This window comes from Dermacentor andersoni, chromosome 2, assembly GCF_023375885.2.
Source record: "Dermacentor andersoni chromosome 2, qqDerAnde1_hic_scaffold, whole genome shotgun sequence".
Taxonomy (NCBI): Eukaryota; Metazoa; Arthropoda; class Arachnida; order Ixodida; family Ixodidae; genus Dermacentor; species Dermacentor andersoni.
The window spans coordinates 5,949,709-5,968,107 of record NC_092815.1 but is presented as its reverse complement, the minus strand read 5'-3'; the positions used below and the strand labels follow the sequence as shown (position 1 = coordinate 5,968,107).

At 47.8% G+C, this 18,399-nt stretch overlaps 1 protein-coding gene and 1 long non-coding RNA gene across 2 annotated transcripts in view; one reads left to right on the top strand and one right to left on the bottom strand.

Annotated features, from left to right (window-relative positions):
- LOC140216058 (uncharacterized) overlaps window positions 1-1,922 on the bottom strand; it is a 31,914-nt gene extending 29,992 nt beyond the window's left edge. Inside the window, exon 1 of the long non-coding RNA XR_011892694.1 lies at window positions 262-1,922. This is a non-coding gene — a long non-coding RNA (uncharacterized lncRNA). The remainder of the gene's footprint in view (window positions 1-261) is intronic.
- A 2,071-nt stretch (window positions 1,923-3,993) lies between these two features.
- LOC126543044 (uncharacterized) overlaps window positions 3,994-18,399 on the top strand; it is a 91,791-nt gene continuing 77,385 nt past the window's right edge. Inside the window, exon 1 of the mRNA XM_055077623.1 lies at window positions 3,994-4,961. Coding sequence (XP_054933598.1) covers window positions 4,578-4,961 — 384 coding nt within the window. The 5' untranslated portion in view covers window positions 3,994-4,577. The remainder of the gene's footprint in view (window positions 4,962-18,399) is intronic.

The following is an 18,399-nucleotide window of genomic DNA, read 5'->3' as shown; positions in this document are numbered from 1 at the left end:
TTAATTAACATTATTACATTAATTAATCAATCGAACATTCTGATTTTTTTGTAGAAACAATGGCCGCCTCATCGAGTAATTTAGATCAAGGGTTGGAATTGTGCTATCTGCCATAGGCAATCTTTAAAAAAAGGATAATAAACTATAAAAAAATTACTCCAGCTGCACCCATCTATCACGGAACTAAGTTCCTAGATTACACAAAAATTATTCTTTTAAGTTCAACTTTATTGTTATTGCATGTACAAGAAACAGGCTTACATATTATATACAGCATCAGGAGGTTCCAGAGTGAGAAACTGCCAGGGGGACCTCCTATCATTAGTGGGTGCATAAGAGTATTAGAGCCAGCAAGTAGAAAGCGAAAAAAAAAAAAAAGAAGATCGTCAATAAATACAATTCGTAGGGAACAAGTTAAAATAAATAGAAAACAATTAGATATGTAATTGAAACAGCGTTATACAGTAATATCACAATAAATAATCATAAGCAGGAATATCTAGTAATTAGTAAAAAAAATTTGGCTCTTCTGCATATTACTAACAAAGAAAAATACAAAGTGTTTTACAAAATACAAGATACAGAAATATGAAGCCTAACGATACAATAATAGAAGTAATGTAAAGAAGATGTAATAATTATGAAAATGTATTTATGACAAATGAAAAGATGGTTCTGCTAACAGTACTCTTTTCGTATTGTGTTTAAAAAGCTGCAATGAAAGAGATGACTTAATATTAACAGGTATGCGATTCCAAAGTGAAATACCATAGAAACGAAGTGTAAATTTTCCATAGTTAGATATGATTTTAGGTAATAGAAGATTATTGCGTTCTGAAAACATAGTATTATTTTTGTTCATGAGGTTATCAAAAGGAAGACTGTCTAAGGTTATTTCACAATGAAAGAGACGAAATGTCATGAGTGACACCTTATGGTAGAACAGCTGTTGAATGGGTAAAACGTTAAGATGTTGATAGAAAGGTAAAGAATGGCAGCGGAATGGTCATTAATTTTATTGCCTGATTTTGAAGATGTTGAAGTGGCTTGAGATGAATGGCATATGTATTACCCCATGAAGATAAACAGTATGATAAATGACTGTTAATTTAAGCATGATACAACGATCTAATAACCTGAGGTTGGAAGAATGCACATGTTTTAATGATAATGCGGATACCAAATGAAACATTTTTTATTAGCGAGTTGGCATGGCTATTGAACTTAAGGTGTTTGTCGAGAGTAATACCCAGAAATTTAACAGTATCAGATGTCGGTATAACATAAGAATTTAACGAGACAGTTATGGAAGAAGAAATCGCCGTTTGTGGATTATGAAATAGTACAAAGGTTGTTTTTAAAGGATTGATTTGAAGTTTATTATCAGTGCACCAGGAATAGACATTGTTAAGATCAGTGTTAAGTGTGTCTTGAAGCGCGGTAAGCGATTTCTGTGATGAGTAAATGGTCGTGTCATCAGCATATAACAAACAGTTGCAATTGGTAAGTACATTAGGTAGATCATTTATAAATAATAAGAACAACAATGGACCTTGTATAGAGCCTTGCGGAACGCCACAGTTAATTACTTTAGTAGAAGAGAATTGGCCATTAAGATACACTACTTGAGGCCTGTTAGACAAGTAGCTATGAATAAGATTTAAAGGTGGGCCAGTAATACCGAAAGATTCGAGTTTATACAGAAGAATAGAATGATCTAGAGTGTCAAATGCTGTTGTTAGATCGATGAATATGGCTCCTGCAACAAACCCTTCGTCAATAAATCGTTTAATGTTATCCGTGAAGTTAATTAATGCCAATTCTGTCGAATAATTCTGCCTAAAACCAAATTCAAATGGAGAAAGAAGTTTAAATTTATTGAGATAGTGCATTAGATGAGTGTAAATAAGTTTTTCAATGGCCTTACTAAAGAACGGCAGAATGCAAATTGGGCGGTAGTTATTAATGTTTTCACGAGAACCCTTTTTGAACACAGGGATTACTTCCCCATGTTTCATCAAATCAGGAAATATGCCTGTGCTAAAAATTTTGTTACCGATATCTGCAAAAACAGATGATATGTCTGCTGCAACCAGTTTTATTCTAGAAGGCTGAATAGAATCTAGGCCAGGTCCAGTAACATTAAGAGACGAAATTACCTTTAAAACTTCTTCGGAAGAAAAAAAGAAATAAGTGTGTATATGAAACATTATTTTATATTTATGTTTATTTAATTGATAGTTGCAACTTTATTAGCACATTTAACACAGGTTAACTAGAATTAACTAGATAAGCCAATATTTTGCTGGCTGCATAAAAAATGCTTATTAATTATGAACTTGTTATGGAACCATGTTTAGCAGAAACTTAGATTTTGGTGAAAGGCAAGACAATTTACTGTGCGAAAGTGTTAACGCAGTTCAGTGTTAGATGCTAAAGTGATGGACATACAATTCTGTTTCACTCCATGTGCATTGTTTTTAGAGAGCGGGCAATTTCTTGTAAGAACTTGGCATATTATCATAGCTTGGCACTTAAAGGTAAGAAGGATGACCACTGCACTGATATAAACATGAATATACAAGAGGAATCTGTCAGGCTTGGAAGAAGTGGGGAAATTCAAACTAAGAAGTTTATTGGGCTACCCAGTGTTTCAGAGCTGGGTTTTTATTTCGCACGTGCAGCTGCCTGTTTGAATGTGCCGTGGCGCTCATGAATTTGCATGGAAGATATTCAGGAGAGCTCCCGCAGGACAGTTAATAGTGTCAGCGTGATGCAAAAAGGGAATCTACTACGCCATTTCACATAACGCCCACCCATGACCAGCTTACTCGCTAGATAGCCAGTACAGCTGCAATGTCTCTACTTAGAATACCTAATTGTGACAGGAGATTCTTTAACTGAAGCTGGTTATCTACACAAGGCTTATTATTCATTGCATATGAAAGTTATTTTCTCTGAATGAAACAAGCATGAAATTTAGCTTTAGAAGCGTTGGGTGGTTCAAACAGTATTCTTTTTAAAAAGTGAATACTGGTGGAACAGCTACAAACTGCGAGACAGGCAATGGCCACCATACGTGAAGTACTTGCTCCACCTCGAATTTCCCACATATAAAGCACTGTGCAAACTTTGCATTGAACAAGGTCACAAAATGTCATGCCGCACACCTCGTGCAATAGTTGCTTGCTGCTAAGACCAAAACAGAATTTCATGTTTGAAATTAGATTGAAGTACACATAAGACGGGGACAGGGAAGTAGAAAGGGCGGCTCTTGACTCTCAACAGACGTCTACACCAGTTGAGTGTCTGCTTCGTTATCTGTGTCCCCGTCTGATGTGCGCCTCAATCTAAGATCAAACATGAACGCCAACCAACTAGCCCAACTCGCCATCTTATTCCAAAACAGAACTTCGTATGCGATAGCCATGCGTCAGCTGTTAGATGTCGCTTGCCTCTCATTATTTGATGTGGTACATGCGTCTGTTTACCTTTGATTAAAAGGAATGGCGATCCGCTGGGAAGTCGCAGGTTTTCGAAATTCCTCTACGTTCACAAGGGAAAGCCCAGGCTGCTTTCTGCTGTTCGCCTGCCGTTAAGTTTCCATCTGTGTAACGGGAACCTTCAATGGTTTGAAAATAACATTTTGCATGCTAAGGGGCGTCGAGGTCACGTGCGTTTCCTCGACGAAACTCGCACCGAAGTATCATCACGCGCAGTCGAACCTGCAGCTTCTTTAGAACCATAATCCCTGTTCTCCTGTCATCGCAAGCGACGCTGGGAGACCAACGCCTTTCATTGACCAGGCTTCCCGGCCCAAGGTCTGGCAATGTTACACGAGGGCAGAGACGACCGGATGAAACGCATTTCAAAGCACGCGGCAGTTCTGTGCGCCCACTTCCGTCAGGTCTGCGCTTTTCCATCAGATCATATAGAAATGCATATATTCAATTCGAGCAACATGGCAGGTTCAAAGCTTTCGTTGGCGCTTACCTCTGTGCGAAACCGTTGAACAGCCATCATAAAGTTCAGTCGGGGCGTATGCAGAGGCTCACGTACTGTACACGAGTGTCCACACCAGGCAACAGTGAGCTACATTCATATGCAATGCCTGTTTACACATCTGTGCAATTATTCGGGACTGTGGGTAAACTATTATAGCCATTAGGTATACATGAAAAGCAATTAAGTGCCTTGCGCAGCGATTTCTAGCAGACGACTAAACCACACAATAAATATAGATCGACACACAGCGTGCACAAAAGTCTTTTTTTTTTTTTGCGTTCTAATTTGACTTGGTTTGACGTTAAATGTCGTATTATAAGTTCCTTTTTTTTCGTTTTCATTCACCTATTTCAAGTGAACGTACCCTGTCCACTTGGCCACTTGGCTATTTGTCTGGCTTAGTTCGCGAGCGCGAAGAGTATAGTGACAGCAAATTAGCAAATACAGGCACGATTAATATTGAACTATTATGTCTGAGTGTAATTGCACAGTCTTTTGTATTGCATTATACAGACGGCCGTTGATGTGTTTACTATATCATCTATCGTCTGCTATCAATTTAGCGTTCCAACATGGACGGTTCCGCAGCAGCATCCTCAAGGCCGTTTTCATTCTCTGAACAAAACACTGCACACTTTTTGGTTTTCGACTTTGATGGAGGTTGGGATAAGTACCTAAAGCTTATATGTGACACACTCACCAAAGTTATCGCACTTGCGCTCAACTTACGTGAAGGATCGCCGCGCATTGCCACGATGGGAGTGTTCATTTTAACAGACCGCGTCGAATGCGTGTTCTCGTTCCAATATCTGAAAACAAGTCTGCGAACGTTAACTTCCGCGCTGTCTGCTCTAGTCTCTCGCAAAGAGTTTGCTCGGTGTGGCGATGATTCTCTCGGTTCTTTGTTGTCCGACCTGGCCGCTTACGTTGGAGTGCAGTACAAGGACTACTACAAGGTAAGAAGAAAAAGCTCCTTCCTTCCTGTCTGTGATACTTACATTTTTTGAAAATGCATGTTATGCAGTTCACAAAGCATCCAACAAAATTGAGGGGGCAATTGTAAATGGTAAAGAATTAGCTACATTCAGTTATCGGGCTTTCAGTAATGAAATCAGGAAAACAGCACGCAACCATGCATATGTAGGCCGTTGCACGGTGGGCTGTTGTGTTCGCTCTCTCTGAAGGAGGTGTGTGCACATACCCGCATAATAGAGAAAGAAAAAAAGTGCCCGCATATACTGTTTTACGAGGATACGCAGTTATATATATATATGGTGACACTTGCTAAATAATAAATTGTTTTGCCTTGATCGAGACCAAAAAATTCGTAAAGGTTCGTGGAAAAAAAAGTATGGTAATGTTATTAACGGATACCTTTTCTGTTTTCTTCCGTTTTTGTTCCTCGCCTTTCCTGTAATTCACTAACATTTTAGTTTATGCGCCCTTAAAACAATTGCATCCTTTGGGGTGCATATTTGTCCCACAGCGATAATCGTCATCTGCCTTGCTTGCGTTTCCTTTCTTAGAAAACGCTGCGCTCGCTACTTTTCTGTCGAGAATGCTGTGTCGCGCGCTGGTCACGCGCATGCCGTTTATCACCTGGGAGCGTTAAAGAATGGAAATGCGGGCAAGACAGATGAAGATTATATCGTTGTGGGACAAGATACGCCCCAGAGGTTGCAAACTTCTTTAAGCGTGTAGCTTTTTCGGTAATTTTACACTCTTAAAGTTTACACCCTTTGGGGCTTATCTTGTCCCACAACGATAATCGTCATCTGCCTTGCTTGCGTTTCCTCTCTTGAAAACTCGGCGCTCGCTACCTTCCTGCCGAGAATGCTGTGTCACACTAGGGGTATTTTTTTACCTACACTGGCTACACGAGTGTAGCTAGTGTAGGAAGTCGCCATTTTTTTTTACTTCGTGTTGAAATGTGTAGATCCGCCAACTTGTACGAATACATTTTGATATCTGTAGCGTAGCATGAAAACTACACTTCCTACGCTGTGGTTTCGATGAGTGTAGGCAGCAGGCGACAAACAAGCAGGCTGGCGTTGCAAACGCGGGGCGCCACTTTGTCTGCGACTGTGGGGGCTGGATGGATGAATGGATGTTATGAGCGTCCCCTTTGGAACGGGGCAATGGGTTACGTCACCAAGCTCTTGCTACTATGCTGCCTAATGTCCTACCTAGGTAAAAAAAAAAGGAAACTAAAACAAAAAACACGTTGAACTCCCACAACCAAATTTCCTGACCCCCTATTGTGAACTTTGCTTTTGTACGACTCCGTTTTTTGTCGTTTCCCTACTTTTTTTTCCACCGATCTTCCAAGGGGCGAGGATAGAGTCACTGGAAAAAATTCCAGGACTTACGGAGTCGCCATCTGTCAGAGGCGCCTCCCTTGCGCAGTATGAGGGATCACGCGGCGCGCTCCTCATAGGTTTGGCTTACGGCGCTCAATAAGAACACCACAAGGCAGCCTTCCTGGATATTTCTGTATGTACTCTCAAAACGAGGGAAGCTTCTTACTGTTGAAATAATAATCTTGGGCAAACTGAAAGCACAGAATCGTTTACGGACGCCATCTGTTTACCGAGTACGTACAGTGAAGGCCACTGCGCGCGATCGCCACGATGGAGTCTCCCGAACCGGCTTGCGTGAAAGGTCGGCAGTCGCTGAGCGCAAGCTATGTGAAATATGTTCTTATAGTGGGTGGTCTGTATAACCAAATGGCGCATAACAGAACGAAGCCTCAATGCATGCAGCGATCGCACGGGTTCGCGGCGACCGGCTGCGCGTCTGCATGCATGTCCGCGCACAATGTTTCGCTTTCACTGAGAGCTTTTTCGAACCATGCTGTGAGCTTTAGGCCGCAGAATATGAGCATTCGACAGTCCACAAGCAACCATTGTTGCGTGGATGTTATCAGAGCTGTTCAAAGACAATTTCGTTTTAACAAGGGACTTCGACGCCTACGGCGACTGTGCTGTGCCGTCGCGACGATTCAATATTTTTATTCTTCTATATTCTTGGACGTTTTAATATTATTTCTAAAGTTGCGTCGCACTGTGTGCACTCAGCGGGCGATTTCGCTTTGCTTCGTTTTCGTAAGCCAGTGCGTTAATTTATAACACAAACATGACCATATGCTATGCCTTTGTTTAATTTGTTTCTTACCACTTTCTTTCCGTTCCAGTAAACTTGGCAGTGTCTAGCATCAACAAGTGCATACAGTGAGACCAAACAGTCGTGATATTAGCCGGGCAGCGAGCGCGGGCGAGCGTCTCAGTTCGCGTTTTGTGCTACTCGCCGAACATCGGCGTCCCGGCGCCGTAGCAGAAATATTCCTCGCCTCTGTGCTCGCTACATACCGGAGTTGTAGCCGATGGCTGTTTTCTGGTTCTAAGTTTTGCGAGCCAAGCTTCACGCAGCTTCTTGTCATGCGGCTACGTGTAAATGAGGCTGACACCGGGCTCCGTTGCGTACGTCCGGCACTGCGGCACCGAGCAATAGCCTACCAGGCTGCACGCCTCCAAAGGCAGCCACTACTTATTATATTACTTTGAAATGTTGTCAAGCAGACACCCAAGGCGGGAAAGCCTCAGCGCTAGATAGCAATCTTTCGCGCGACAGCGACAAGCGATGCGATGGAGATGGATGTCGCGTTCGCTCGTCGCTACAAGTCGTACCCCACGCGAGCGACGATATTGTGCGACGTCTCCCCGGTGTTGCCGGTATGAGGGCAGCAAATACGCGTCGAAACTAGCGTGACGCGTGCTTTATTAATTTAAGTTGATCTATTTTACTCTAAAAAGCAGCGTAAAAGATTTCTGGAGGTACTGCAGTAAGTTCTTATCCTTGCGCGTATAAAAATTCGATCGTTTGATCGTTCCGTGCGACAATCGGTAGTATTTGAGTGATGTAAATCCAGTTCCGGCATCGCGTTATTGGCTAGTCGCTCATAGCACTTCCGGGCAACGAGCGACGAATTCTAGATTTCCAGAACCGAGCTATCGAGCGACAAGACCGAGCGATATGTTCATGCGACGGCCTGTTTTGTCGCTCGAAGCCGTCGCGCACAAAATCGCTTTCATGCATGGGGTTTAGCTTTCATGCATCTCTCGCTTCAAAACGCGAACGAAACGTTGATTGAAAGCACAGTGCATACAAAACCACCGGCACTACGCGCACTCTGGAAACATCGCAGATCGCTTTGAATATGAGGCCTGCACGGGCGCGCACGTTGGCCACTCGTAGAATTTTCTTTCTTTCTCTATGCTCGTAGATCGTAGAGCGCCGGCAACGCGCCCCTACGGCGTCCGCCAGAGGCGTCTGCTAAGGCGTCCGTGATTCGCGTGGCGAACGCCGTAGTAGACGCCGCGGTTGTCTTCACTGTACGGAGCAGCGGGCGAGGAGGACATCGAGGCAACGTAGCAGCCGCCGGAGAACGCCTCTCCTCCCTCCTCACCCCCCTGCCTCGCGCGCGTAAGGCACGCATCCGGGCCGCGTTCCTCGCTCGCGCGCACGATATCGAACCGCGTTCGCCGGCTCACCCTCACACGCTTTCACTCGCACATAGAGCATACGGCGGCGCGCGGCAACAGTTTTATCGCCCTTGCACTTTAGAGAACCTCACGGCGACGGCAACGGCACAAACGCGCCTGGAGTGTCCATATGATTGCTATCGCAATAAAAGAAAGCAGCGAGAAACCGGCTTGCCGGAGCCGCCTCTGTGGATGCAACGTCGGAGAACGTCACATGCCAGTCGCGCTGTCATTGGCTGCGGTCCAACGACGGCGCCGTTGTGGGACGCATCGGACGATCAAAACCAAATATATCAAAACCCGCCCAGTCTGTCGCACGCCGGGCGTCCGATCCGCCGCTTCGGCACGGCAGAACGCCTCGGTTTCTACGCGTGCGCCGCCATATTGGACACCGAATCGCGTTTCTCAGCGTTTGCGCGCACTGCGGCGCCACCCATTTCGGAGGCCATGTACAGGCTTCGAGGTGGCGTCGCTAGATGGCGCCGAGTGTTCTTGGAGTTCGCATTCTGTGCTTGAAATTGTCGGGGCTGGAAGTTAATTGAAGATCTGTGCGCCGGTTGGGCTTTGGGGGCCCGCGCAAAACCACAAGTGAGGCAGTGCAGGGTGGCATCGGTTGGGCCTCGTTTCAAGTGAGGGAAGCGCAGAGCAAAATTAGTTTTCAAGAAAGGCTCAGGAACATGGGTCAAAATAAGGGGCGGTTAAAGTGCACACGTATCTCTACCTGAAAAGCGTGGACACGGAATGGAGGAAGAGGTCAAGAAAGTTGGCAACCAAGTACAGGGTAATTGAAAGTGTAGACAACCAGGAGTCATCAGAAAGAAAGTGAGAGAAATAGAGACAGTGAATTAGATGCAAAGAATGGAAACAAAATGACCATGGAGATTTACAAGAATGAAAAGAAATAAATTTAAAGGAAAAACCTGCACGATAACACGAAGGGAAGTGCCTTGCTATTTGAGGCTCGAGCTGGTTGCCTAAGCACAAAGAAATACCGCAACTCGACGAGGCATGTGTATAGTGTGGCAAAAATGAGGCGACCACTCGGCACACCCTAATGGAATGCGAAGGGATTCTCCCTCCGAGACCCGTAGGCAACGTACACCTTCCAGAAGCGCTTGGAATTAAAGTGGACGAAAGCATCAAGCGGTCAGCAGTCGAGATAAGCAGGAGACGTTTAGTATCGGTGAAAAAAAAAAGCAGGGAAGAGAGTGATACGACTGGATACGTTGCAGACATAGGCAGCGGTGCAAGGTAGGTAGAGAAGTTTTGAGGAATAGAAGAAAGATTAAAGAGATGTATAGAAAAATGCTAGCATCAACAGTATGTACCCGAGTAACTCAAGCAGGCTATATAGGTGACTATTTGTCACCGATCCGCCTCGAAGGGGCTGCCAATAAATAATAATAACATAATTAAGAAATGAAGAGAATGACATCCCGGGCTCAGTGATAATCATCGCGAGTAGAAGGCAGGAGATCGGCGCTCGAACACCACCATCTTGTTCTCCTTGCGTACTGTTCGGAGCTACCACCTGTTTGTTGGACTCGCCCAATAAACCTCTTTACATTTGGTGGATCGTGCTGGGTACGCACATCGCAGGCACCCTGGACCTCCGATCCCGCACTTGCACTCGACCATGCAAGCTGTCCCTGCCCAACCGCCGCCACCTCTCCCGGCCGCCGTTTGCCCCGGCCCGGTTCGCCAGCGAGACCTCCCGTTATTTTCGGGTACGGAAGACCAGGACGTCGAGGACTGGCTGTCGTCCTACGAAAAGGTTAGTGGACCCAACAAGTGGGATGACGCTGCTAAGTTGAGTACCCCGAACTTTTACCTGGCTGGCGTGGCGAAGCTGTGGTATACGAACCACGAATCTGAATTTGAGAACTGGTCCGCTTTCAAGGAGGCAATATCTGTCCTTTTCGGCCGCCCTGCCGTGCGGAAGTTACGCGCCGAACAACGGCTGCGCACACGGGCATAGGAACCAAATGAAACTTTTACCGCCTATATTGAGGACATAATCGATCTCTGCAGGCGCGTCGATGCCTCAATGAGCGAAAGTGCCAAAATACAGCATAAAATGAAGGGTGTCGACGACGATGTCTTTCAAATGCTTCTTGCCAAGTTTCCTGGCACTGCGTCTGAAGAGGTAACCCTGTGCCACAGCTATGACGAATTGAGAAGACAGCGGGCTCTCACCGGACGTTGATCTCAGACGTACAACCAACCACTCGCTGCACTGGACATCGTGCCTGACCAGCCATACCTTCTCGCACAAATGAAAGACTTTGTGCGTGAGGAGGCGGCCCGTCAGTTGCCTCTCCTGCCGTTTGCTCAGCGTCAGGAGCTCCCACAGCAGCAGCAACTGCAGCAACCAATCCCGTTGGCTCCCGTGAACAGATTTCGGAGGCCATGCCGGTGTCCATTCAGCAGCACCCTGTCGCTGCGCCTCTTAGTTTCGCTGAGGCAGTAAAGCGGCAGCAGCTACAACAGCCCTCGCCGTCCCATGGTGTGTCGTATACTGCAGCCACGACTCAGCCGTCCGTGACATGGGCTGCTCCCATCACTGCAAATCCCTGGCGAACTCGCGAAACCTACCGATCTGTTCTGCATGCGGCGGCCCAGGTCATATCGCCCGGCACTGCCGTCGTCGCGCGCCAGGATACTCAGACGCCCGTTCACCGAACTACGTGGATCGTCTTCGCCCTCGTTATGAAAGTCCGGATCCCCAAACAAGCAGGTCTTCACGTGACTATCCGCAACCCACGTCTCGCCGCTCACCTTCACCCCGTCGCCGCTCCTTGTCGCCCATGCGTCGTTGACCAGCCCCTGAAAATGGGGGAAACTAGCCCCCACAGTTCATGAGGCAAGAACTTTGCCGTCAAATATTGTCGAAGTTTTTGTAGAAGGCACCCGCGCATATGCTCTTGTCGATACCGGTGCTGCCGTTTCTGTTATAGATGCCACACTTTGCCGCAAGCTTCCAAAGGTGACCACGCCTCTTGAAATGATGCCCTTACGTACAGCGACTGGAGACCCTGTTCGGCCTATAGCTACCTGCACTGCTCGACTTATTATCGCTAAAGAGCACTACATTGTTGAGTTTATCGTCATTTTATCCTGCTCGGACGACATCGTATAGTTGGCTGGGACTTTCTATCGTATCACACCGTTATTGATTGTGCCAGATCTGAACTTGAGCTCCTCCCGTTGTGTGACCAGTCCTACAACCCCGCTCATCAAGCCGCACAAAAACTATTCGTAACAGAAGACCCAGAAATTCCGCCGACAGCAGCTGTTTTGCTCCCCGTGTTCTGCAACAGCATATGTGATGAAGCTACCCTCTTTGAACCATCACGCCTCCTAAGTCGGAAGCCACTTCTTCTGTCTTATTCGACCCTCTCTATTTCGAATGGAACAAGCGCTCTCTGCCTCACAAATCCTCTTCCGTATTCCATCAAACTGCTTAAAGCTGAATCCCTTGGATGCGTGCAACCCATTGATATCGGCCAATTTTTTTCCGTGCAGCAAGATTCAGCTCGACGCGACCTCGACGTCATCAGTGCTCTTAATCCTTCTGATGTACCAGCTGCCGACCTATTCGATTCGTCGATCGCAGACGGACTGTCGCCATTTGAACGCTCTCCTCTTCTCCAGCTGCTCTACCAGTTCCACGACGCTCGATGTTGCCCAACGTGCCCTTGGCCGAACTTCTACCATTGTTCACTACATCGACACTGGCTCCAAATCGCCAGTGCGACAACGCCCATATCGTGTCTCCACCGCGGAACGTCAAGTTATTACCGACCAGGTGGACGATATGCATAAATGCGACGTTATTTGCCCTTCACAAAGTCCGTGGGCATCCCGTGTGGTTATTGTTAAAAAAAAGAAGGATGGATCGATTCGCTTCTGCGTGGATTACCGGCGCCTAAACAAGGTCACTCGAAAAGATGTGTACCCTTTACCCAGAATTGACGATGCCCTTGATTGCCTACAAGGTACCGAGTTTTTTTCGTCGTTATATTTGCCTTCCGGGTATTGGCAGGTGCCTTAAGCAGAGGCCGACCGTTCAAAGACAGCCTTCGTCACGCCTGACGGTCTATATGAATTCGATGTCATGCCCTTCGGCCTCTGCAATGCGCCTGCCACCTTCGAGCGCATGGTGGACTCAGTTAAGCAGGGTTTGAAGTGATATGTCTCAGCTACCTCGACGGCATTGTTGTCTTGGCGCCAGATTTCGCAACCCATCTCGAACGCCTCAACCATGTCCTGACGTGTCTGAAGACCGCTCAGCTCCAACTGAATCTAAGAAGTGCCGCCTTGCTGCGCGAAAACTTACAATTCTCAGTCACGTCGTATCAAAGGACGGTGTACTTCCACACCCGGCTAAACTACGTGCCGTGACCGACTTCCCCAAACCGACGACTCTAAAGCAGTTACGAAGCTTCATATATATAGGGTTATGCTCCTACTTTCGCCGGTATGTGCGCAACTTCATCTCTATAATTGCGCCTTTGACCCAACTTTTAAGTAGCACCTCCAATCTCTCGTCATGGTCTTATGAGTGTGACCGAGCCTTCTCCACCCTTCGCCGTCTCCTGACGTCACCACCTGTACTGCGCCGCTACGATCCTACGACCGCAACTGAGGTTCACAGAGACGCCAGCGGTGTCGGCCTCGGTGCTGTTCTCGCACAACGAAAGCCTGCGTTCGCAGAGTATGTGGTCGCATACGCCAGCAGAACGTTCACCAAGGCTGAGTCAAACTATAGCGTCAGCGAGAAAGAATGCTTGGCAATAGTCTGGGCGCTTGTCAAGTTCCGCGCATACTTATATGGCCGCAAGTTTGATGTAGTTACGGACCACCATGCATTATGTTGGTTTTCTTCGCTGAAGGATCCGTCAGGTCTCCTTGCCCGCTGGGCTTTTCGACTTTAGGAGTTTGACATCCGCGTTATATATCGTTCCGGACGCAAGCATGCCGATGCTGAGGCACGGTCGCGGTCACAACTATCCACCTAAACTGCGTCCATATCCACTATAGACCACCCATTGTCAGCTCTTGACGTTGCCACCGTCTCCTCTGCACAGCGCCACGATCCATGGATCGCTTCGCTTCTTGACGTTTTATCCGAGGCATCCAGAGACTCCTATGGACGCCGACCATTGCAGACGTGTACACATCGACCTTCGCATGATCTCCGTTTTCGGGTGGTTCATCCCCTGAAACCGTCCGGAAATCGTCACCCGCTTGAAAGGAAAGTGCTCCGGCATTGGTGGACACAACTTTCACTGAACTCGGGCCGTTTTTCACGATTTGACGGCCACTTGTCATTTCGCCCGTGCGAAGCCTTCGCCACCTCGAGTAGGGGAGCGGCGGCGACGCCGGGAGACGCGCGCCCGATGACGCCAACCACGACCTCGCCACAGTTACCGTGACGACCATGACATCAACTACGGAATCGCATCCGATGGCTCAACAACCCGCACTGGCTTTGAGCGAAGAGGTTATGGACTTTGCCGCCCGAAACCGGGACGATGAACGACCGGCCGGGAATAGCACCATGGCGTCTGCGCACGTCAACGCACATTTTCCCACCCACACGGAAACTGACCGCGCAGAGGAGGGTTGGCAGATATCCCAATCGCTCAGAGCACGAAAGAAACAGGCAAAGGAGTGGAATTTACGGCGAGGAGGGGACTTCTCCGCGGACAGCAAGCATACAGCGGACAACCCGCCAAAACGCCGCGGTCGGCCCACGAGACGCAGGCCCCCACCCCTACCGAAGGACGACCTGAAAGTGGTCTTTCGACCTCACCAGGGACTGCCACTGAGGATGGTAACCACCCAAGCGCTTTCCGACGCAATAGTGGAGGCCTGTCAAGGAAAAATCAGGTGGGTCAAGTTCATTCTCCGCATCCGGTCGGGCTCCAACATAGCACTAGTGTCCACCCCGGATGCGACCGTCGCAATGGCGATGAGCGGCGTCTCGTCTTTGAAGATCAATGGAAGAACACACCTAGTCAATGTCTACGTCACGCCAGGCAAAGGAACCAGGAGAGGTGTTATCCACGGTATAGAACCGCACACTCCGTCTGAGACTCAAAGCGAGCATCCGTTTTCGCACCCAGGGCGTGGAGCTGGTAGAGGCCCGGATGTTGGGAGACTCTCAGAGTGCTCTCCTTACTTTCTTCGGAGACATCCTACCGATATACATTTACTACAGAGGAGGTGAGAAGGAGTGCATTCCTTTTCGTAACACGGTCCAATTCTGCCGAGCGTGTGGGGAAGTTGGCCTCCGCACTGACGTGTGCGGAGGCCAGCGGCACGTGGGCAACCAGACTTGCCCACGTGCCGTACCTGCGGAGTGTGCAACCCAGAAGTAACTCACAACTGCAACCCGACATGCGCAATTTGCTCTGGGGACCATCTAACTGGAGACCGCAGTTGCCCAAAACGCCTCAAGCCTGTACGATACCAGTCAGCGAAACCACCATAGAAACCACCCAAGCCACCACCTCGCTGGTTCTCCTCGGCGGACGAAGAATCGGAATGGGCGTGCAGACGAGGTGCGACCAACAGGAGCTGCTCAAGAACCCGCACGCCATTGAGCAACCACTCAGAGGACGGACAATGAGGGCAACAGCGTCGAAGGCCCACGTCGAGGCCAAGACCAACCACACAGGAGAACACGAAGCCGAAAGCCCATCTGAGAAGCAAGTCACCCGGGGCATCCCTGGCACAGAGCGAGCCACAGGCGAATCAGGTAAGCTGGGCGCAAGTCATATCTCCCACTGCCAAACATACATCTGTTACACCACCGATCACGCAACACCCTGAATACAGAATAGTAGTAGACGAGAACAGACAACTCAAAACAGAATTGGAGGAGGTTAAGTCTAGGATGGCACGCCTCGAGGCACTACTTTTAAAATAATCGAGCAACACGCCAGGCCCAGCGGACGCACCGTTGCGCAGCCCATGACAACGCAGCAACCACAAACAGTGTCGCTAGCGTACCCCGTACAGTAGAAGCGCAGCTTGTCTTTGCCAAGCTAGGTCAGATGGAACGCACCATTAGCGACCTAAGCCAGACGCAGAACCCTCGCAAGAGAACTAGTGAAAGCCCGGGCTCTCCTACCAGACAACCGAAAGACGTAGGACCGGGTTACGAGAACACCAATCATGGCTAGACAGAGTAATATAGTAAACATACCGAACAAGTGGAAATTTGGCAGTGGAATTGCTGCTCACTGCGGTAAAAGCTCGCCAATTTCACAAAATTCATTGAATCGTCTCCAGTCCCTCCCGATGTTATATGCGCACAGGAGGTAGGCAAACACCAAGTAAATCTGAAGGGCTACGTGTGCTACAAGACCCCAGAGTGCCCACAAATAGCTGCCTTTGTAAAGAAGGACGTGGCACTGAGTACATAGCTATGCAGGGAACGAGCCTATCCAACATCACGTAATCAGGGCTGGCTTCGAAAGCGCTGCCGACCTAAGACGGTAATAATCAATGTTTATAGCCCTCCCAGAGAGAAACAGGCCGACTTCGAGAATATACTAGTGCACTCATTGGGCCTTCTAAAAGGAAAGGACAAACTTATATTTCTGGGAGACTTTAATGCACAGCACTCTAATTGGGGCTACTGCAAAGAGAACCCCAAAGGAATAATGTTAGCGGACCTATTGGAAAGGTACGACCTATACCAGCTTACACAGCCAGATCTCCCCACACGCATTGGTGATAGTGTCTCAAAAGACACGTTACCAGATCTGACATTCACGAACAACGCAAGGAACACGACGTCTAGAAAATCTTGGCAGCGACCATTTCATTTTGAGTATATCGCTGAGTACGGCCACGATAAGAAGGGTGATCGGGAAAGCCAAGATCTCGTACTGGGTGAAATTCCGCGAAGGGCTAGACATTCACGGAGACCTGACCGACGTCTGCACATGGACAGCATAAATCAAAAAGACACACGCCAGGGTAACGAAGGCGATTGAAACAAACGCTGAAACTCTGGTGGAACATCTACTTCATTTGTGGGATGCCAGAGGGAGCCTCACCAAACGTTGGAGGAGACAGAAACTTACCCGAAAGCTGAAAATACGCATAGCCCAGCTAGCACATCAAGCTAATGAGTATGCGCAACATTTGAGTGACGCCAATTGGAGACAGTTTACTGACTCGCTCAGAGGCACACTGAGTACTAAGCGGACATGGCACGTCTTGCGAAGCATGATGGACCCCGGAGGTACAAAAACAGTGGTGAACAGGACACTCAAAACCCAAGAGAACGAGTTTAAAGGGGACGATATCAAGTTAATAAACATGATCAAGGAGATATATGTCGGGCACAACTTTACTACAGAGCTACTACACACGATATACAAAGGAATAGAACAACCTGATTTAGACGCACCTATAACCTTGGAAGAAGTATACGCGGTAGCCCAATCATTTGGGGAAAACACGGCTCCAGGAAATGATCAGATTATCAATGCCATGATCCGAAACCTCAGTAACGCAGCCCTAACACAAATCATGGACTTCTTTTATGAGAAAGTCTGGAGTGAGGGCGAACTCCCAATAGAATGGAAAGAGTCCAATATCACCCTAATACCCAAGCCGGGTAAATCCAGGGATATCCAGAACCTAAGACCGATTTCGCTGACATCATACGTGGAAAAGTTGTTTGAAAAAGTGATCTTAACCAGACTGTCCAACTTTGTAGAGACGGAAAACCTTCTACCCAGCAACATGTCCGGCTTCAGACCACACGTATCAGCTCAGGACGTGTTCCTTCTTCTGAATGAAGTACGATAACCTGCACCCGATCAGAGGCTCGGGTGACAATTTTATACTGGCGCTCGATATAAAGAAAGCTTTTGATACAATCTCCCGTGACTCGATCATGAAAGGCCTGGAGTCCATAAGCTGTGGCCGCCGCATATACGCGTACGTTAGGTCCTTCCTGACGCACCGAACCGCGACAATAGGTTTGGGATCGACTAGGTCCGACACTTTCGACCTCCCGAACAGAGACACCCCGCAAGGAGCTATACTTTCTCCTATCCTCTTCAATGTGGGTATGCGTAAGCTCGCCATTTAACTACAGCAGGACCCAGATTTAGGCGTCGCTATTTACGCGGACGACATAACCCTTTGGACACGAAGAGGGACGTACGCGGAAAAACAGGACACACCCAAGAGAGCAGTGGACAAGATAATGGCTTTCACGGACGAAGCAGCAATGAAATGTTCCCCTGAGAAGACCGAGCTGATCAGAACCAGGGCTAAATACCTGAGAAAAAACGATATTGTACCAATAACGATGCATCTGGATGAACGTCCCGTTCAGGAGGTGAAAATACTGCGCATTCTGGGAATGTGGGTACAACAGAATGGAGGCACAACACACACCATCCAAAAGTTGAGAGCAGCAGCAGGGAACGTAGCCCGTATGATAAAGATATCCACCAGTAAAGATGGGCTAACTGAAGTAGAAACGATCAGGCTGGTCCACGCCTTTATAATTAGCAGGGTCACTACGCACTCCCGTACCAAGCACTAACAAACCAGGAGATGAAATAAGCTAATACAATTATAAGGAAAGCCTTCAAGGCAGCGCTTAGCCTCCCAGAAAATGCTAACAACGATAAAGTTAAGAAACTAGGCATCTACAACACCTTTGAGAAATGCGCGAGCGCGGTCCTCATAGCTCAAAGAGAGCGGCTCTGCTCAACGAACCAGGGACGTGCAGTTCTAGAAAAGCTGGGCTTCACGCCACGACCGCTGTACTGCGACGAGGATGCAGCGTTAGTGGACAGGGACACGAGATCTC